Source organism: Pseudophryne corroboree, chromosome 11 (assembly GCF_028390025.1).
Source record: "Pseudophryne corroboree isolate aPseCor3 chromosome 11, aPseCor3.hap2, whole genome shotgun sequence".
NCBI lineage: Eukaryota > Metazoa > Chordata > Amphibia > Anura > Myobatrachidae > Pseudophryne > Pseudophryne corroboree.
In genome coordinates this window covers 299994906-300012486 of record NC_086454.1, presented here as the reverse complement: position 1 = coordinate 300012486, position 17581 = coordinate 299994906, and the positions used below count along the sequence as shown (strand labels likewise).

Sequence of the window (17581 nt, the reverse complement as noted above, 5' to 3'; positions counted from 1 at the left end):
TACAGAAGGACAGGTATAGGACTGTTACAGAAGGACAGGTATAGGACTGTTACACAAGGAGAGGATCAGTAGCAGCTGGGACAATCCTTTGGGAGAATGAGAGGCTGCTTCCACAATTCCATATGACACTGCAGGAGGACAAGAGACAGATGAGACCTTTGGATATGTCCCAATAGAAAGACTTAAAACAGCAATAAAATAAAACTAAATGATTGATTCCTCTCACGTTTAATGTTATTCATGGTTTATATAAAAGTTTATTCCACTATACAAACACACACTATACAAACACAGATGTCATCTCATCATGCTGGTACCATCATAGAGGTGACCGTCTTATCAAAGGCCCTGAGAGAGAAAGATGGGAAAAGATTAAAGAAAGCAATGATGATATATACTCATACGGAGATAAGTCTTGTACGCTCTGTAAGATGAGAGATACATACCACTGAGAGAGGGTATTAATGATGAGCTCAGTCATGCTCCAATCATCAATGTCTACGTGACACTATAAGTGCTTTAGATTGCATGAATATAATGTATCACAGGGGGTGGTCTTCAGTATGCCGACTGACGGGACCCAGGCGCACAGTATACCGGCGCCGGGATCCCGACAGCCGGCATACCGACACTTATTCTCCCTCGTGGGGGTCCACGACCCCCCTGGAGGGAGAATAAAAAATAGTGTGGCGCGCGTAGTGCGCCACCGTGCCCGTAGCGTGGCGAGCGCAGCGAGCCCACAAGGGGCTAATTTGCGCTCGCCACACTGTCGGTAAGCCGGCGGTCGGGCTCCCGGCGCCGGTATGCTGGGCGCCGGGAGCCCGACCGCCGGCATATCGTAGTGAACCCATCACAGGTTATGTTACTTTACCATATAACATTTAAACATACTCTCCTCCTGCCAGGTAACTACAGGGCACATTTACAAAGAGGTCTTATTTCACTAACAGCATCCCATACTATCATACAGCCATGGGGCCAGTGTATATGGATGGGAGAGTATATTGCAGTGTGGCTCCTATGCTCCGATTGGCCTTGGTGCTCAGACTGACAGCCGTTGCTTATCTGATTGGTCGCTGCTGCTGTACTTTAATGCTGTAGCCACTCTGCAATGTACATTTGCTGCATTATGTAGTACCATGGTCTAGAGAAGGCATTCCCAACCTGGGTCCTCAAGGCACACCAACAGTCAACGTTTTAGTTATAGTGCAACACGTTGTAATTGAAACCGCACAGGACCTTTAAAAATAGATAAATAATGATTTATAAACCAACATGCTAGCTGTTACTGCCAAGTTGATTGCTATCAGCTCTTGGTTGGAGGTGCTCCCAGATAACTAGTCCAAATAGACTCAACACAAAGGAGTTTTTTTTGCAAGAGAATGCAAAAAGAGAGAAAAGGGACTACAATGCCTTTTTTGGGGCACACTTGTAAAATTATGAATTTTTTACATAATTAAAAATTAACTTATATTCATAATTTTAAAAAGATGAATTAAAACAATTTTTACACCAAGTTTTATGGCATCACCCTACTGTTCTGAAAAAATAAATATATAATATAACATTTATCATAAATTAATAGACAGCTCTAGCGAAAATATAAATTAACAATATGTATTTCTCAGACGATATCCGGAGACCTCAAATTTCTCTATAAATAGGGTTAATTATAATGGTCTGATCATCCTATTCATCACCTCTCACCATCAAAAAAAGAGAAAATAAGAAACACCAATAAGCTCAAAAGTGATTTTTTTTGTGGAGTTTATATGTACTCCCTTTTTGTAATTATTTTACTGGAGAGTAAATCTTCTACTTTGCTGCTCACCAATCAGTCGTGTGGGCAAACAATCTACAAGCACCTGTTAGATAAAATGTTTTTATTGACACTAACTTGGTGTATAATAAATCACCCCGGTGTCCTTAATAAACCATAAAATGGCCACGATATGTAATGTCAAACAGGAGTTCAAATTATATGTGGCTGTTGGATTCTCACCACATGGTTCTAACTACATGGGCAGAAGCCCACCATTCAGTTGTGTGGGCGCCCACCTAACCTGCAAATATTAACTGCTCTAATTCTATATGAACACCTCTTAATTGGCCTTTATGTTTGGAGTATATAATAAACAATGCTAATTGTCGCTAATGGTATAGAGCACAATTACAATGGCACAGAAAGATTTAAATGGAAATAACTAGCTTAGTTGAGTAATTGTCTCAAATACTATAGAACACCATAAATCACATGCAGAAATCCTATATCAGTGTGTTAAATCTATAGATACATATGTATACAATTATACAGAGAGATTGATGGGAATACCTAACTAGAATTAAGTATTGAAAAACAATTAGATCCTTAGTGGAGAAATTCTAGTGAATCAGAGTATACGGAGATAGAGAGTCTTCTGCTGTCCTGTATCGGTTATAAAAACATCGAATCCAGGATGAGAGAGACTTCCTAAGACCACATTCAGATCACAAATGCCGGATCCCACCCGGTAAGAGAAACGTGTCCTTACCGGGTGGGATCCGGCATTTGCTCTGCTATGGTGGCTTTCCGACCCGGCAATATACCGGGTCGGTTGCCATAGCAGCGGTGGGGCGAAGCAGCAGCAGAGCGGGGTTGGAGGCGGCGCTGGGAGATGAGCTCATCTCCTGCGCCGCCTCTCCCTATGCTGTAAATGGGAACCGTGTCGCATCGACGCGGCTCCCATTCACACTGCACCTGACCCGGTATTTAACCCGGGTATAATCCTTCTTTTATACCGGGTTGAATTACCGGGTCAGACGACCCGCTAATTCCGGCAGAGTGCTTTCACATCGCACACTGACCCGTGTCGACACGGCAATATGCCGTGTCGATACCGGGTTATTTGTGCGATGTGAAAGGGGTATATAAGTCTCTCTCATCCTGGATTCGATGTTTTTAGAACAGATACAGGACAGCAGAAGACTCTCTATCTCCGTATACTCTGATTCATTAGAATTTCTCCACTAAGGATCTTATTGTTTTTCAATACTTAATTCTAGTTAGGTATTCCCATCAATCTCTCTGTATAATTGTATACATATGTATCTATAGATTTAACACACTGATATAGGATTTCTGCATGTGATTTATGGTGTTCTATAGTATTTGAGACAATTACTCAACTAAGCTAGTTATTTCCATTTAAATCTTTCTGTGCCATTGTAATTGTGCTCTATACCATTAGCGACGATTAGCATTGTTTATTATACACTCCAAACATAAAGGCCAATTAAGAGGTGTTCATATAGAATTAGAGCAGTTAATATTTGCAGGTTAGGTGGGCGCCCACACAACTGAATGGTGGGCTTCTGCCCATGTAGTTAGAACCATGTGGTGAGAATCCAACAGCCACATATAATTTGAACTCCTGTTTGACATTACATATCGTGGCCATTTTATGGTTTATTAAGGACACCGGGGTGATTTATTATACACCAAGTTAGTGTCAATACATTTTTTTATCTAACAGGTGCTTGTAGATTGTTTGCCCACACGACTGATTGGTGAGCAGCAAAGTAGAAGATTTACTCTCCAGTAAAATAATTACAAAAAGGGAGTACATATAAACTCCAACAACAAAAAAACACTTTTGAGCTTATTGGTGTTTCTTTCTTCTTTTCTCTTTTCTTGATGGTGAGAGGTGATGAATAGGATGATCAGACCATTATAATTAACCCTATTTATAGAGAAATTTGAGGTCTCCGGATACCGTCTGAGAAATACATATTGTTAATTTATATTTTCGCTAGAGCTGTCTATTAATTTATGATAAATGTTATGATATTATATATTTATTTTTTTCAGAACAGTAGGGTGATGCCATAAACCTTGGTGTAAAAATTGTTATATTCATAATTTTACAAAGATGAATTAAAAGTTAATTTTTAAATTATGTAAAAAATTCATAATTTTACAAGTGTGCCCCAGAAAAGGCATTGTAGTCCCCTTTCTCTTTTTTTTGCATTCTCTTGCAAAAAAACTCCTTTGTGTAACGTTTTAGTTATATCCAGGCTTCAGCACAGTTAGTTAAATCAAAACAACTGTGGAACTAAATAAGTCACTTGTGCTCAAGCATGGATATAGCTAAAACCTGGACAGTTAGTGTGCCTTGAGGACAGAGGTTAGTAATGCCTGGTCTAGAGCAATGATTCCCAAACTGGGTGCCATAAGGCACTTGCAGGGGTAGAGGCCCAAGATCAAATCAAATCATTTATGGTCAAAGTGATAGGCAAAACCAGTGATAGTAGCTACCAATTATACACGTGGACAATCACAAGCACAACTCTGTACACCACACAAGGGCCCTCATTCAGAGTTGTTCGCTCGGTAATTTTCTTCGCATCGCAGCGATTTTCCGCTAATTGCACATGCGCAATGTTCGCACTGCGACAAGTAAATTTGCTATGCAGTTAGGTATTTTACTCACGGCATTACAAGGTTTTTTCTTCGTTCTGGTGATCGGAGTGTGATTGACAGGAAGTGGGTGTTTCTGGGCGGAAACTGGCCGTTTTATGGGTGTGTGTGAAAAAACGCTGCCGTTTCTGTGAAAAACGCGGGAGTGGCTGGAGAAACGGGGGAGTGTCTGGGCGAACGCTGGGTGTGTTTGTGATGTCAAACCAGGAACGAAACTGACTGAACTGATCGCAGTGGCAGAGTAAGTCCCGAGCTACTCAGAAACTGCTAAGAAATTTCTATTCGCAATTTTGAGAATCTTTCGTTCGCACTTCTGCTAAGCTAAGATTCACTCCCAGAGGGCGGCGGCTTAGCGTGTGCAATGCTGATAAAAGCAGCTTGCGAGCGAACAACTCGGAATGAGGGCCAATAACAGAACCTAAGGATGACAGGTAAACACAAAATCCAAATCTATACATATAATAAAAATGTAATGGGGGTGTCTTTACATAGCAGTTTATTTTTTAGAAAAAAAGACTTCTAGGGACTGCTTATAAACTACGAAGATGAAGAATAAATTTTCTGAATTTTTGTCTGTTTTTACCGGGTTTGCTAAGGAAAAAACAGACTCTTGACATGCAATGTGCACGCTCCTCAAGCCACAAATGAGCACACACATATATATTTATATATATATATATATATATATATATATACATATATATATATATATATATATATATATACATATACACATACACACATACATATATATATATATATATATATACATACACATATACACACACACACACACACACACACACACTATATACTTACATTGCACACCCGAAACGCGAAGAGTTATACATGTATGCATATATAGTAGATAGACTGATCGATAGACCAGATCTATTTTGCTTGAAAAGCCGACTTTATATAAATCACTAATCAGGCAGGTTATTTTTACTCTTGAAGTTAAAGTTTCACATCAATAATAATAATACTTTATTGTCATCAATAGTTCAATGAACAATCAACGAAACTAAAAAGCAAGCATATACAGAGACCATAAGAACAGAACGAAGAGAGCACTCCTAAACCCAAGACATTCCCAATTGTCAATTTATCTCGGTCCTATCTGGTTTAACATGTTTATTGCTTTTGGGAAAAAACTACCCCTTAACCGGTTTGTCCGACAAAGAATAGAACGGTAACGCCTATTAGATGGCAACACAGAAAACATCCCCCCATTTGGATGAAATAGATCTCCCAGAATACTTTTCACCTTAGTGAGGAGCCTTTTTTCATATATATCCTGAATACAGGGCAGGCTGACTCCAATTACTCTACTTGCAGTTTTAACCACTCTCTGAAGGGACTTACGTTCTATAGCAGTACAGTTTCCAAACCATACTATAATTCCGTATGTGAGGACACTCTCTAAAATTGCTGAATAAAAGTTTACTAAAATCTCCTTACGTATCCCTGCCATGCGCATTTTCCTCAATAAAAACAGGCGTTGTTGAGATTTTTTAACAACACATCGTGTATGGATACCCCAAGACAGGTCATTGGAGATGTTAATACCCAGGAATTTAAAGGACTCAACTGTCTCCACAACCTGGTTATTTACGACTAGGGGACAAGAAGGCTGCATGTGAATTTTCCTAAAATCTACAATCATTTCTTTTGTTTTTTTTACATTTAAAATTAAGTGATTAATTTGACTCCAAGCTTCTAACCTAGCGACCTCAGATCTATATCCTGACTCATCGTCCTTACTTATTAAACCTACGACTGCGATGTCATCGGCAAATTTAATAATGTGAACTGACTCCGAATTTGAATGGCAATCATAGGTAAACAGAGAGTACAGCAGGGGACTCAGTACACAACCCTGAGGCACCCCTGTACTGATTACAAGTTCGCTTGACAGGGAATTGTACAATCTAACAGATTGGGGCCTGTTAGTCAAGAAATCCAAGATCCATCTACATACAAAGTTATTCAATCCCAACTCAGATAATTTAAACACTAATGATGTTGGGATTACTGTATTAAATGCCGAACTGTAATCCACGAACAAAATTCTCGCAGAGGAACATGTGGATTCTAGATGGGTAGCCACACGATGAATCAAGGTGATAGCAGCGTCATCTGTCGACCTATTTGCTTTATATGCAAATTGAAAAGGATCCAGATTGGCTGGGATACTTTTTTTTATGTGTCCCATAACCAATCTTTCAAAGGCCTTCATTATAAGAGATGTCAGAGCAATTGGTCGGTAATCGTTTGGCTCACTGGCCTTACCATTTTTGGGGACCGGGACAATAATAGATGACTTAAAACACTTAGGCACATGACAAGTGGCAAGAGAAAGGTTAAAAATTATAGTAAAAATCCCAGCCAACTGCTCAGCACATGTCTTGATAACATTTCCCGGAATCCCATCTGGGCCGGGGGCCTTACCTGATTTAGAACTGGCAAAGCACCGTCTGACAGACAATTCATCCAGTACCAGGGGCTCCGCGTTCTCCAGATTCCCATCCCAGTCTACAGGGGAAACAGCCATGCTATCAAAACGAGAGTAAAATATGTTTAATGTCTCCCCTAGGGAACTGTCAGCCTCTTTATGAGAGGGGTTCTTATTAACTTTGTAGTCAGAGATATCTTGTATACCTTTCCACAGACTTTTTGCATCTTTATCATTTTTAAACTTGCTTTCGAGTTTAACAGAAAAGGCCCTTTTTGCCTCTATTATACCCTTTTTTAATTTTTGACGGGCAGCCCTAAAAACATTTTGGTCACCAGATCTAAAAGCTTTGTCTCTCTCACTTAATAAGGTTCGAACCGTACCATTTATCCATGGTTTATCATTTGCGTAAGTACGAACACACTTTTTAATTGTTACACTCTGTATGCAACAACACACATAACCAAGGACCATGGAAGTAAGGGAGTCCACATTCACATTATTATCATCCCCCAATGATTCTTCAATGAACAACCCCCAATCAGTAAATTCCAAAGCATCCTGAAGTTTCTGCATTGCCCCCTCAGGCCAAACTGTAATACTAGTACTAGTCGGCCTAAACCGTTGGACTACGGTTTTGTATGCTGGAACCAAAAATAGGGACATGTGATCAGAATGACCAATATTGGGATATCTAAAAGTCGCATAAGCATCCTTAATATTACAATAGACATGGTCCAACACATTTCCCCCTCTAGTAGGGACTTTAACATATTGATAGAATTTTGGTAAAACTACCTTCAATCTAGCCTGATTAAAATCCCCTGCTACTAAAAGAACCCCCTCAACATATTTAGTTTCCAGTTTAACTATAGCAGCGTGCAAGATATCTAATGCAGATTCTACATGAGCAGAGGGAGGAATGTATACGGCCATTACTAACGCCACTGAAAATTCTCTTGGCAAATAGAATGGTCGACACTTTACCACCATATATTCCACATTTACAGAGCAAAAAGTCGCAACAAGACTGGCATCAGTACACCAGTTATTATTTACGTATACACATAGTCCACCTCCTCGCGTTTTCCCAGATTCCATGGTTCTGTCTGATCTAAATAATGATCTATCTGTAAGCTGAACTACAGAGTCCAGGATAGAGTCATTCAGCCATGTCTCTGTGAAAATCATGAGAGAGCAGGTCTTTAAAGGGGACTTGTTTGCCAGTCTCACATGGATCTCATCCAATTTGTTCGTAAGAGATCTTACGTTTGCCATAAATAAACTGGGAAGCGCTGGTCTATAGGGGCACAGATAAAGTCTTACCCTAATACCTGCTCTTTTACCCCGCTTTTGCTTCCTCTCTCTCCGTGGTCTGCGTTTCCATCTGGGCTTGCATACCCTCCAGGGACTAGGCATCCTCCATTCATGGGCAGAGTCTTGTTGCTCAGGCTGCTCGGGCTGACCAGATTCCAGGCTTCCTTGCCTCCTCCAGCCCCTAGCAACCACGGTCCTCCTGAGACCTCCGCAGGATCCACCACAATTCTCCTGACCAGAGGAGCACCCAGCATGCCTCGGGCCATCACCTCCTCTGACCCCGGAACTAGCCTGCGAGCCCGCCGCAGCAGCAGCACTCAGAGGCCGGCCAGCGCCTCCCACATCCACAGCAGCAGCGCCCGGAGGCCAGCCAGCGTCCCCGCCAGCCCGCACACCGGCGCCCGCCGGCCGCACACCCCTGGCCGCACCAGCCCGCCCGCCCGCCACCAGGACACCGGAAGCCCGCAGGATCCCCCACGCGGCTTCCCCCAGCGACAGCGATGCAGCAGAGGGACCAGAGGCGGAACGGACCGCGAGCAGCTCCCACCGCGAGTACACAATCCCACATGGACCACACGGCAGCAGAGCCCCCAGGCCCACGATCCACGTTGCAAACAAAAGGGTGAGTCTGATGGTAGGTAGCGATGCTCCTGCTACTGCTCCTACTACTGCTCCCATGGCTCTGCGCCATCCAGCAGATGGCGCACCAACACAAATAATACTACATGGTGCACGCTATGGTTATGCACAATGGGGGTCATTCAGAGTTGTTCGCTCGTTGCCGATTTTCGCTATGCTGCGATTTGTTGCTAACTGCGCATGCGCATGGTACGCAGAGCGCATGCGCTAAGTTATTTTACACAAAACTTAGTAGATTTGCTGGTGTTCGTGCAACGCTTTTCAGTCGCACTGCTGATCGGTGAAGGATTGACAGGAAAGGGGCGTTTCTGGGTGGTAACTGAGCGTTTTTCGGGAGTGTGCTAAAAAACGCAGGCGTGTCAGGGAAAAACGCGGGAGTGTCTGGAGAAACGGGGGAGTGGCTGGCCGAACGCAGGGCGTGTTTGTGACGTCAAACCAGGAACTAAACGGATGAGGTGATTGCAGTCTAGGAGTAGGTCTGGAGCTACTCAGAAACTGCAGGGAATTATTTAGTAGCAGTTCTGCTAATCTTTCGTTCGCTATTCTGCTAAGCTGAGATACACTCCCAGAGGGCGGCGGCCTAGCGTGTGCAATGCTGCTAAAAGCAGCTAGCGAGCGAACAACTCGGAATGACCCCCAATGCCAGTTGATCTATATCACAGAGTCGCTGGTCATATTACTTGCAAACTTTCGGGGTTAGGTTAAGTAGCAGCAGATTTTTAATCTATACGATAATATTTGTTTGACTAAAGTGAACTTAAAGCGGAGTACATTAGACTGTGTGCCTAGCACAACATTGTGGGAGACATACACACTTGCCGATGCCGGCAGCGACGGCGGGGGGGTGTTTTAATGGTGAAGGGGGAGACGACAAGGGAGCGGGGTCATGCTGATTTCATCAGCATTGCCCTCACTAGTGATATCGCTGCAGGGCTGACGGAGGATGTCTAGTTTGTACCCACCATTAGCCACGGGTCTTACATTGAAGACATCTATGTATATACTGGCAGAAGCCAATGACACTTATTTGGATATAGACAGACCATCTGGTGGTCTCCTAGCAGTAGATGCAAGATGAGAGTATAAAAAAAAATAATAAAAAAATAGGATTTTAATTAATTACCTACCGGTAAATCCTTTTCTCGTAGTCCGTAGAGGATGCTGGGGTCCATATTAGTACCATGGGGTATAGACGGGTCCACCAGAAGCCATTGGCACTTTAAGGAGTTTAATAGTGTGGGCTGACTCCTCCCTCTATGCCCCTCCTACCAGACTCAGTCTAGAAACTGTGCCCGAGGAGACAACATACTTTGAGAGAAGGAAATACACAGATAGTGGCGAGATTCATACCAGCTCACACAAACAAGGCAAACCCGGCTAACAAGCCGGAAAACTCAGCAACAGCTGAAACAGTAAAGAAACGCAGAACTTACCTAGGAACAAGGCAGTACTGAACCAAAGAACACTGCAGGATAACGAAGCATCCTCTACGGACTACCAGAAAAGGATTTACCGGTAGGTAATTAAAATCCTATTTTCTCTTACGTCCTAGAGGATGCTGGGGTCCATATTAGCACCATAGGGATGTACCAAAGCTCCCAGAATGGGAGGGAGAGCACGCAGGCTCCTGCAGAACTGCTTGACCAAACTTGAGGTCTTCAGGGGCCAAAGTATCGAACTTGTAAAACGTAGCAAACGTGTTCGACCCAGACCAGGTAGCCGCTCGGCAAAGCTGCAAAGCCGAGACACCCCGGGCAGCCGCCCAGGAAGAACCCACCTTACGAGTAGAGTGGGCCTTAACAGATTTTGGACACACCAATCCTGCCGTAGAATATGCATGCTGGATAGTGAACCTGATCCAGCAAGAAATCGTCTGCTTAGAAGCAGGACACCCAATTTTCTTGGGATCATAAAGGACAAACAGAGTCCGATTTTCTGTGACGAGCAGTCCTCTTTACATAGATCTTCAAAGCCCTCACAACATCCAAAGACTTTGAAGCAATTGAGGAGTCAGTAGCCACTGGCACCACAATAGGTTGGTTGATATGAAAAGCCAAAACAACCTTTGGAAGGAACTGTTGACACGTCCTGAGTTCCGCTCTATCTTCATGGAAGACCAAATAGGGACTTTTACAGGACAAAGCCCCCAATTCCGACACACGTCGCGCAGAAGCCAAGGCCAACAAAGTGACAGCCTTCCACGTGAGAAACTTGACCTCAGCCTCCTGTAAAGGCTCAAACCAATCCGACTGCAGGAAATGCAACACCACGTCAAGATCCCAGGGTGCCGTCGGCGCCACAAAAGGAGGCTGGATGTGCAGAACCCCTTTCAAAAAGGTCTGAACCTCAGGGAGGGCAGCCAATTGTTTCTGGAAGAAAATGGATAAAGCCGAAAACTGGACCTTGAGTGATCCCAATCTCAGGCCCATATCCACACCTGCTTGCAGGAATAGGAGAAACCGTCCAATTTGAAACTCCACCGCAGGAAACTTCTTGGATTCACACCAAGACACATACTTTTTCCAAATTCGATGGTAATGTTTAGACGTTACTCCCTTCCTAGCCTGTATCAGGGTAGGAATAACTGCACTCGGAATACCCTTCCGAGCTAAGATCTGGTGCTCAACCGCCATGCCGTCAAACATAGCCGCGGTAAGTCTTGATAAGCGAACGGCCCCTATTGCAGAAGATACTCCCGAAAAGGTAGAGGCCTTGGATCTTCCAATAGTAGATCCAGCAGATCCACGTACCAAGCCCTCCTTGGCCAGTCCGGAGCAATGAGGATCGCCTGAACCCTTGTTCTTTTTACAAGCTTTAGGATTCTCGGAATGAGAGGAAGTGGAGGGAACACATACACTGACTTGAACACCCACGGTGTCACCAGTGCGTCCACCGCCACTGCCTGTGGGTCTCTTGACCTGGAACAGTACCTCCGAAGCTTCCTGTTGAGGCGGGAGGCCATCATGTCTATGTGAGGTACACCCCATCGACTGGTTATCTCCTCGAACACCTCCGGGTGGAGGCCCCACTCTCCTGGATGGAGATCGTGTCTGCTGAGGAAGTCCGCTTCCCAGTTGTCCACTCCCGGAATGAAGATTGCTGACATCGCCACGGCGTGCCTTTCTGCCCAGAGGAGGATTCTTGTCACCTCTGACATCGCAGCCCTGCTCTTCGTTCCGCCTTGTCGGTTTATGTAGGTCACTGTGGTCACGTTGAACAGCCTAATCCTGCAGAAGGGGGGTAATTCCAAGTTGATCGCAGCAGGAAATTTTTTAGCAGTTGGGCAAAACCATGTGCACTGCAGGGGGGGGCAGATATAACATGTGCAGAGAGAGATAGATTTGGGTGTGGTGACTTCAATCTGCAATCTAAATTGCAGTGTAAAAATAAAGCAGCCAGTATTTACCCTGCACAGAAACAAAATAACCCACCCAAATCTAACTCTCTCTGCAAATGTTATATCTGCCCCCCCTGCAGTGCACATGGTTTTACCCAACTGCTAAAAAATTTAATGCTGCGATCAACTTGGAATTACCCCCAAGGTGTGCTGCTTAAAGGAGACTGCTGTACACGGCACTTAGTTCCAGGATGTTTATTGGAAGAAGGGATTCCTGACTTGACCACCTTCCTTGGAAGGTTTCCCCGTGAGTGACTGCTCCCCAACCACTGAGACTTGCATCCGTGTTTAGAAGGATCCAGTCCTGAACCCCGAACCTGCGGCCCTCCAGAAGATGTGGTAGTTGCAGCCACCAGAGGAGTGAAATCCTTGCTATCGGTGACAGACGTATCCTCTGGTGCATGTGTAGGTGAGATCCCGACCACTGGTCCAGGAGATCCAGCTGAAAAGACCGAGCATGAAACCTTCCACACTGCAGAGCCTCGTACGAGGCAACCATCTTCCCCAGAAGGCGGTTGCACTGATGAACCGATACCCGGGCAGGCTTCAAGACATCCCGGACCATTGACTGTATCACCAACACTTTCTCCACCGGGAGAAACACCCTCTGCACCTCCGTGTCGAGGCTCATTCCTAGGAAAGACAGCCTGCTTGTCGGCTCCAGATGGGACTTTGGAAGGTTCAGGATCCAACCGTGCTCCCTGAGCAGATGCGTCGTGAGAGCAATGGACCTTAACAACTGCTCCCTGGACGATGCCTTGATCAGCAGATCGTCCAGGTATGGAATAATGTTCACCCCCTGCTTGCGGAGGAGAACCATCATCTCTGCCATCACCTTGGTGCCATGGAGCGACCGAATGGCAGTGCTTGAAACCGATAGTGATCTTCTAACAGTGGAAACCTGAGATAAGCCTGATGCAGCGACCAAATGGGAATGTGGAGGTACGCATCCTTGATGTCCAGGGACACTAGAAACTCCCCCTCCTCCAGACCTGACATCACAACCCTCGGAAACTCCACTTTGAATTTGAAATCCCTTAGATAAGGGTTTAACGATTTCAAGTTCAAAATTGGCCTGATCGAACCATCCGGCGTCGGTACCACAAAAAGGTTCGAATAGTAACCCTTGTTTTGCTGATGAGGTGGAACTGGAACAATGACTGCTGACATTTCCAATTTTCGGATAGCTTCCTGCAGGATAGCTTTGTCTGCCGGCAATGCTGGCTAGCCTGATTTGAAGAATCGGTGAGGTGGGAGCTCTTGAAACTCCAGCCTGTACCCCTGGGACACAATATTCTGCACCCAGGGATCCAGGCTGGAAGACACCTAGACGTGGCTGAAATGCCGAAATCTTGCTCCCACCTGGCCGACCGCCAGTCTTTGCGGTCCACCGTCATGCTGAGGATTTGAGGCACCAGAAGCAGACTTCTGGTCCTGGGAACCTGCAGGTGCAGGTTTTTTGGATTTAGTACGACCTCCTCTAAAGAAGGTGTTAGAGGGTTTGTTCTTTCTAGTCCTAGCGCGCCCAAAAGGACTGTGACGTATTGGGAGAAAAATGTTTTTTCGTAGCTGGCGCAGCTGAGGGAAGAAAAGGAGACTTACCCGCAGTTGCCGTGGAAATCCACGCATCTAACGCCTCCCCAAAAAGAGCCTGACCTGTGTAGGGTAGGTTCTCCACTCTTCCCCTGGATTCCGCGTCCGTAGACCATTGGGGCAGCAAGAGACCCCTGCAAACCGAGACGGACATGGAGGAGATCCCTGCATCAATGGAACCCAGGTCCTTCATGGATTCCACCATTTCTCTTAAGGTCCATACACACTTAACGATATAATGAGAGACGTCGCTCATTTTCCCCCTCCTTGAGCGACGTCGCTCATTATATCGTTAAGTGTGTATGCCGCCAGCGACGACCGATGCGCGGCCCCGCGGGTCGGCAACGATCGTCGCTGTCGGTAGGGCATGCATGAAGGATGTGGACTGTCGTCCACGACCTTCATGCAGGGCTGGCGGGGGCGTGACGTCACTGAGCGATATGAGCGGTCATATCGCTCAGTGCGTACAGGCGGCCGCCGACCGGCCGGCCCGGGAGGGGGAGACGTTAGACGATGTCGCTCACAGAGCGACATCGTCTAATGTGTATGGGCCTTTACGTCCTAGAGGATGCTGGGTACTCCGTAAGGACCATGGGGTATAGACGGGCTCCGCAGGAGACATGGGCACCATAAAGAACTTTAGATGGGTGTGCACTGGCTCCTCCCTCTATGCCCCTCCTCCAGACCTCAGTTAGAGCCTGTGCCCAGAGGAGACTGGGTGCACTACAGGGGAGCTCTCCTGAGTTTCTCTGAAAAATAATTTTTGTTAGGTTTTTTATTTTCAGGGAGCACTGCTGGCAACAGGCTACCTGCAACGTGGGACTGAGGGGAGAGAAGCAGACCTACTTAAAGGATAGGCTCTGCTTCTTAGGCTACTGGACACCATTAGCTCCAGAGGGTCGGAACGCAGGTCTCACCTTCGCCGTTCGTCCCGGAGCCGCGCCGCCGTCCTCCTCACAGAGCCGGAAGATAGAAGCCGGGTGAGTATAAGAAGAAAGAAGACTTCAAAGGTGGCAGAAGACTTCAGATCTTCACTGAGGTAACGCTGCGCCCCATTGCTACCACACATACACACACAGCGGGCACTGTAAGGGTGCAGGGGGGGCGCCCTGGGCAGCAATAATAAACCTTAAGGGACTGGCTGACATATTATATATATATATATATATATATATATATATATATATATATATAGAAAACAGAAAAGTGGAGCACTCACCAGTCTTAGTTTTAAACATGCACCAGATTTATTTAAATGACAGCAAAATTCAGCTGTACCTTACAGCATAAGGGGTATCTCAGCACAATCCAGCTGTACCTTCCAGCATAAAGGATATGTCTCAAACGTTTTCGGTCCCTTATAGACCATCATCAGGAGATTATCAACAGATGTCCAAGAAAGCTGTCTTAACCATACCACAAATCATCAGCTGCTTTCTACAATTGGATGCTCGTGAGAGCCTCTTTGGATGACACCCCAGCGGATGGACTGTGATCAAAACGTGAGTGCGACCCATATTATATATATATATATATATATATATATATATATATATATATATATATATATAATGCACTGTAGCTTGGCACTCAGGATAAATGCTGTAAACTGATGGGATGCCTTCCCAAATATTAATAGTTACCAATGTCTTTACCAGAAAGAACCAGGCGGCACTCCCAAATTCCAGTTCAAGCAGGTGTATTAGAAATTCATAGTGTCATAAACAAGCGTCAACGTTTCAAGGCTCGCAGGCCTTTTCGTCAGGACGTATATGTAAGTGAAAAAAACTGGAAACATAACTAACCAATGTGTCAATCTTACCTTTATACATACGAGTGCAGTTCAGCACGAGGACGCCCGCTGCTCCCACCTGGCCGGTAGTAGGAGGGGTTGCATACTGACGTGTTTCCTGTCAGTTGATTACCATGGATACACTCAAACCGTGTACGTCCTCTCCCGTTGCCTGGGGAACAGCGCCGCGTCTGATGCTGATTCCTGCACATAAACAAAGTGCTTATCATAGTGCATATTAAATATTTCAATATTTCCATAAACCAATATAGATATACTGAATGTGCAATTTATGCAAGATAATGTGAGACATACAACAAATATAAGTGAATTAAAAAATTAAAAACCGGAATATCAGAATAATACATCATCAGAACCATAAATTCTATACATAACACAATTATTTCAAAACCTAGCCAGGGCAATACCTTTACCTTTTCATAATGTGCATATTTCAGTATTACATTAATATAAGAACCACAGAACTAAAGGAATATATTCCAAGAGATTTTTTCATTAAGTCCTCGAGGTGAAATGGTATCTAAAATGTGTATCCATTTTGACTCACATTGACTGAGACGCCTCTTACGATCCCCCCCACGAATATCATTGGGGATATGATCTACTATCTTATATCTTAAGGAGGATAATGTATGGTGAGCCTCCTTAAAATGGCGTGCCACCGGCTGATCGCAATCTTTATTTTCTAATGCAGCTTTTATAGCAGAGCGGTGTAAAGCCATACGCTCTCTGAACGTGCGAATAGTTTGGCCTACATAATATAGCCCACATGGGCACATTATAATGTAGACAACGTATTGCGATGTACAACTTAAAACATAGTTAATTTTGAACTTCCGTCCTGTATGAGGATGTTTAAAATAAGGTCCAGGTTCCATAAAACTACATGTCGTGCATGATACACATTTATAACAACCCAGTTTCTTTTTTTGTGTCAAAAAAGAAGAACTGATAGAACTGTCTGGTATATACGTGATGTTGGTTTTAACCAACAGATCACGTAGGTTTCTACCCCTTTTATAGCAGGGCATTATACTTTTATTTTTAAAGGCCGGTAATTCGCTATCACCTGATACAATTGGCCACAACGCCTTGGTGGCACGGGGTAGAACTGGGCTGGCTAATGTGTATTCAGAAATCAATGGAATCCTATCTTGTATATTATCCTTCACTTCTGGTTCTAACAAATTTTGTCTTGGAATTGCTAATACTTGTTGTTTGGTTTCCTTAAGTGAGGATAAAGGATATCCCCGCCTAGCAAATTTAACCGAAACCAAATCTAATGCAGATTCAAGCTGGTTAGGGTCGCTCGTGATTCTTGCTACTCTTAACATCTGGGATTTTGGAAGGGCTTTCTTTAATGGGGGTGGATGGCAACTGCTGTGGTGTAGCAGGGTATTTCGATCCGTATGTTTGTGGAACACCTCAGTTGATATAGTGTTATCTTTAATTTTAACTACCACGTCTAAATAATTAATTTCAGTCTGGCTATATTGGAACGTAAACTTCACTGGATGTTCTAAAGAGTTGATATGAGTAACTAACTCTAATAGCTCACATTCAGAGCCCGTCCAGATTAAAAAAAGATCATCTATGTATCTTGTATACATCAAGATTTTTTTAGATACACATAGATCTGTGAAGAAAAAATTACGCTCCTGCTCAAACATGAACACATTGGCGTACGATGGGGCTACATTCGTCCCCATCGCACAGCCAATGCGCTGCAAATAATATTTACCGTTATGTAGAAATTTTTTTTTTGTGAGGATGAATCTGAGTAATTCCAAAAACAACGGAATATCAAAATCCACAAATTGATTAGCTTGTAGAAATGATCTCATGCAGTCTAACCCCATGTTGTGTGGTATGATCGTATATAAATTCTTCACATCCAAGGTACACAAGAAA

At 44.3% G+C, this 17581-nt stretch overlaps 1 protein-coding gene across 2 annotated transcripts in view; it reads right to left on the bottom strand.

Moving 5' to 3' along the window:
* Positions 1-212: 212 nt before the first annotated feature.
* The window catches only part of LOC134969516 (trafficking protein particle complex subunit 2-like protein), a 45457-nt gene continuing 28088 nt past the window's right edge, over positions 213-17581 (bottom strand). The window contains exons 5-6 of one of the 2 annotated variants that reach the window (XM_063945516.1): positions 6908-7011; positions 213-348 (exon numbers count right to left, since the gene is read on the bottom strand). In XM_063945516.1, coding sequence (XP_063801586.1) covers positions 320-348; positions 6908-7011 — 133 coding nt within the window. In that variant the 3' untranslated portion in view covers positions 213-319. The remainder of the gene's footprint in view (positions 349-6907; positions 7012-17581) is intronic. The other variant, XM_063945517.1, reaches the window with a different exon arrangement.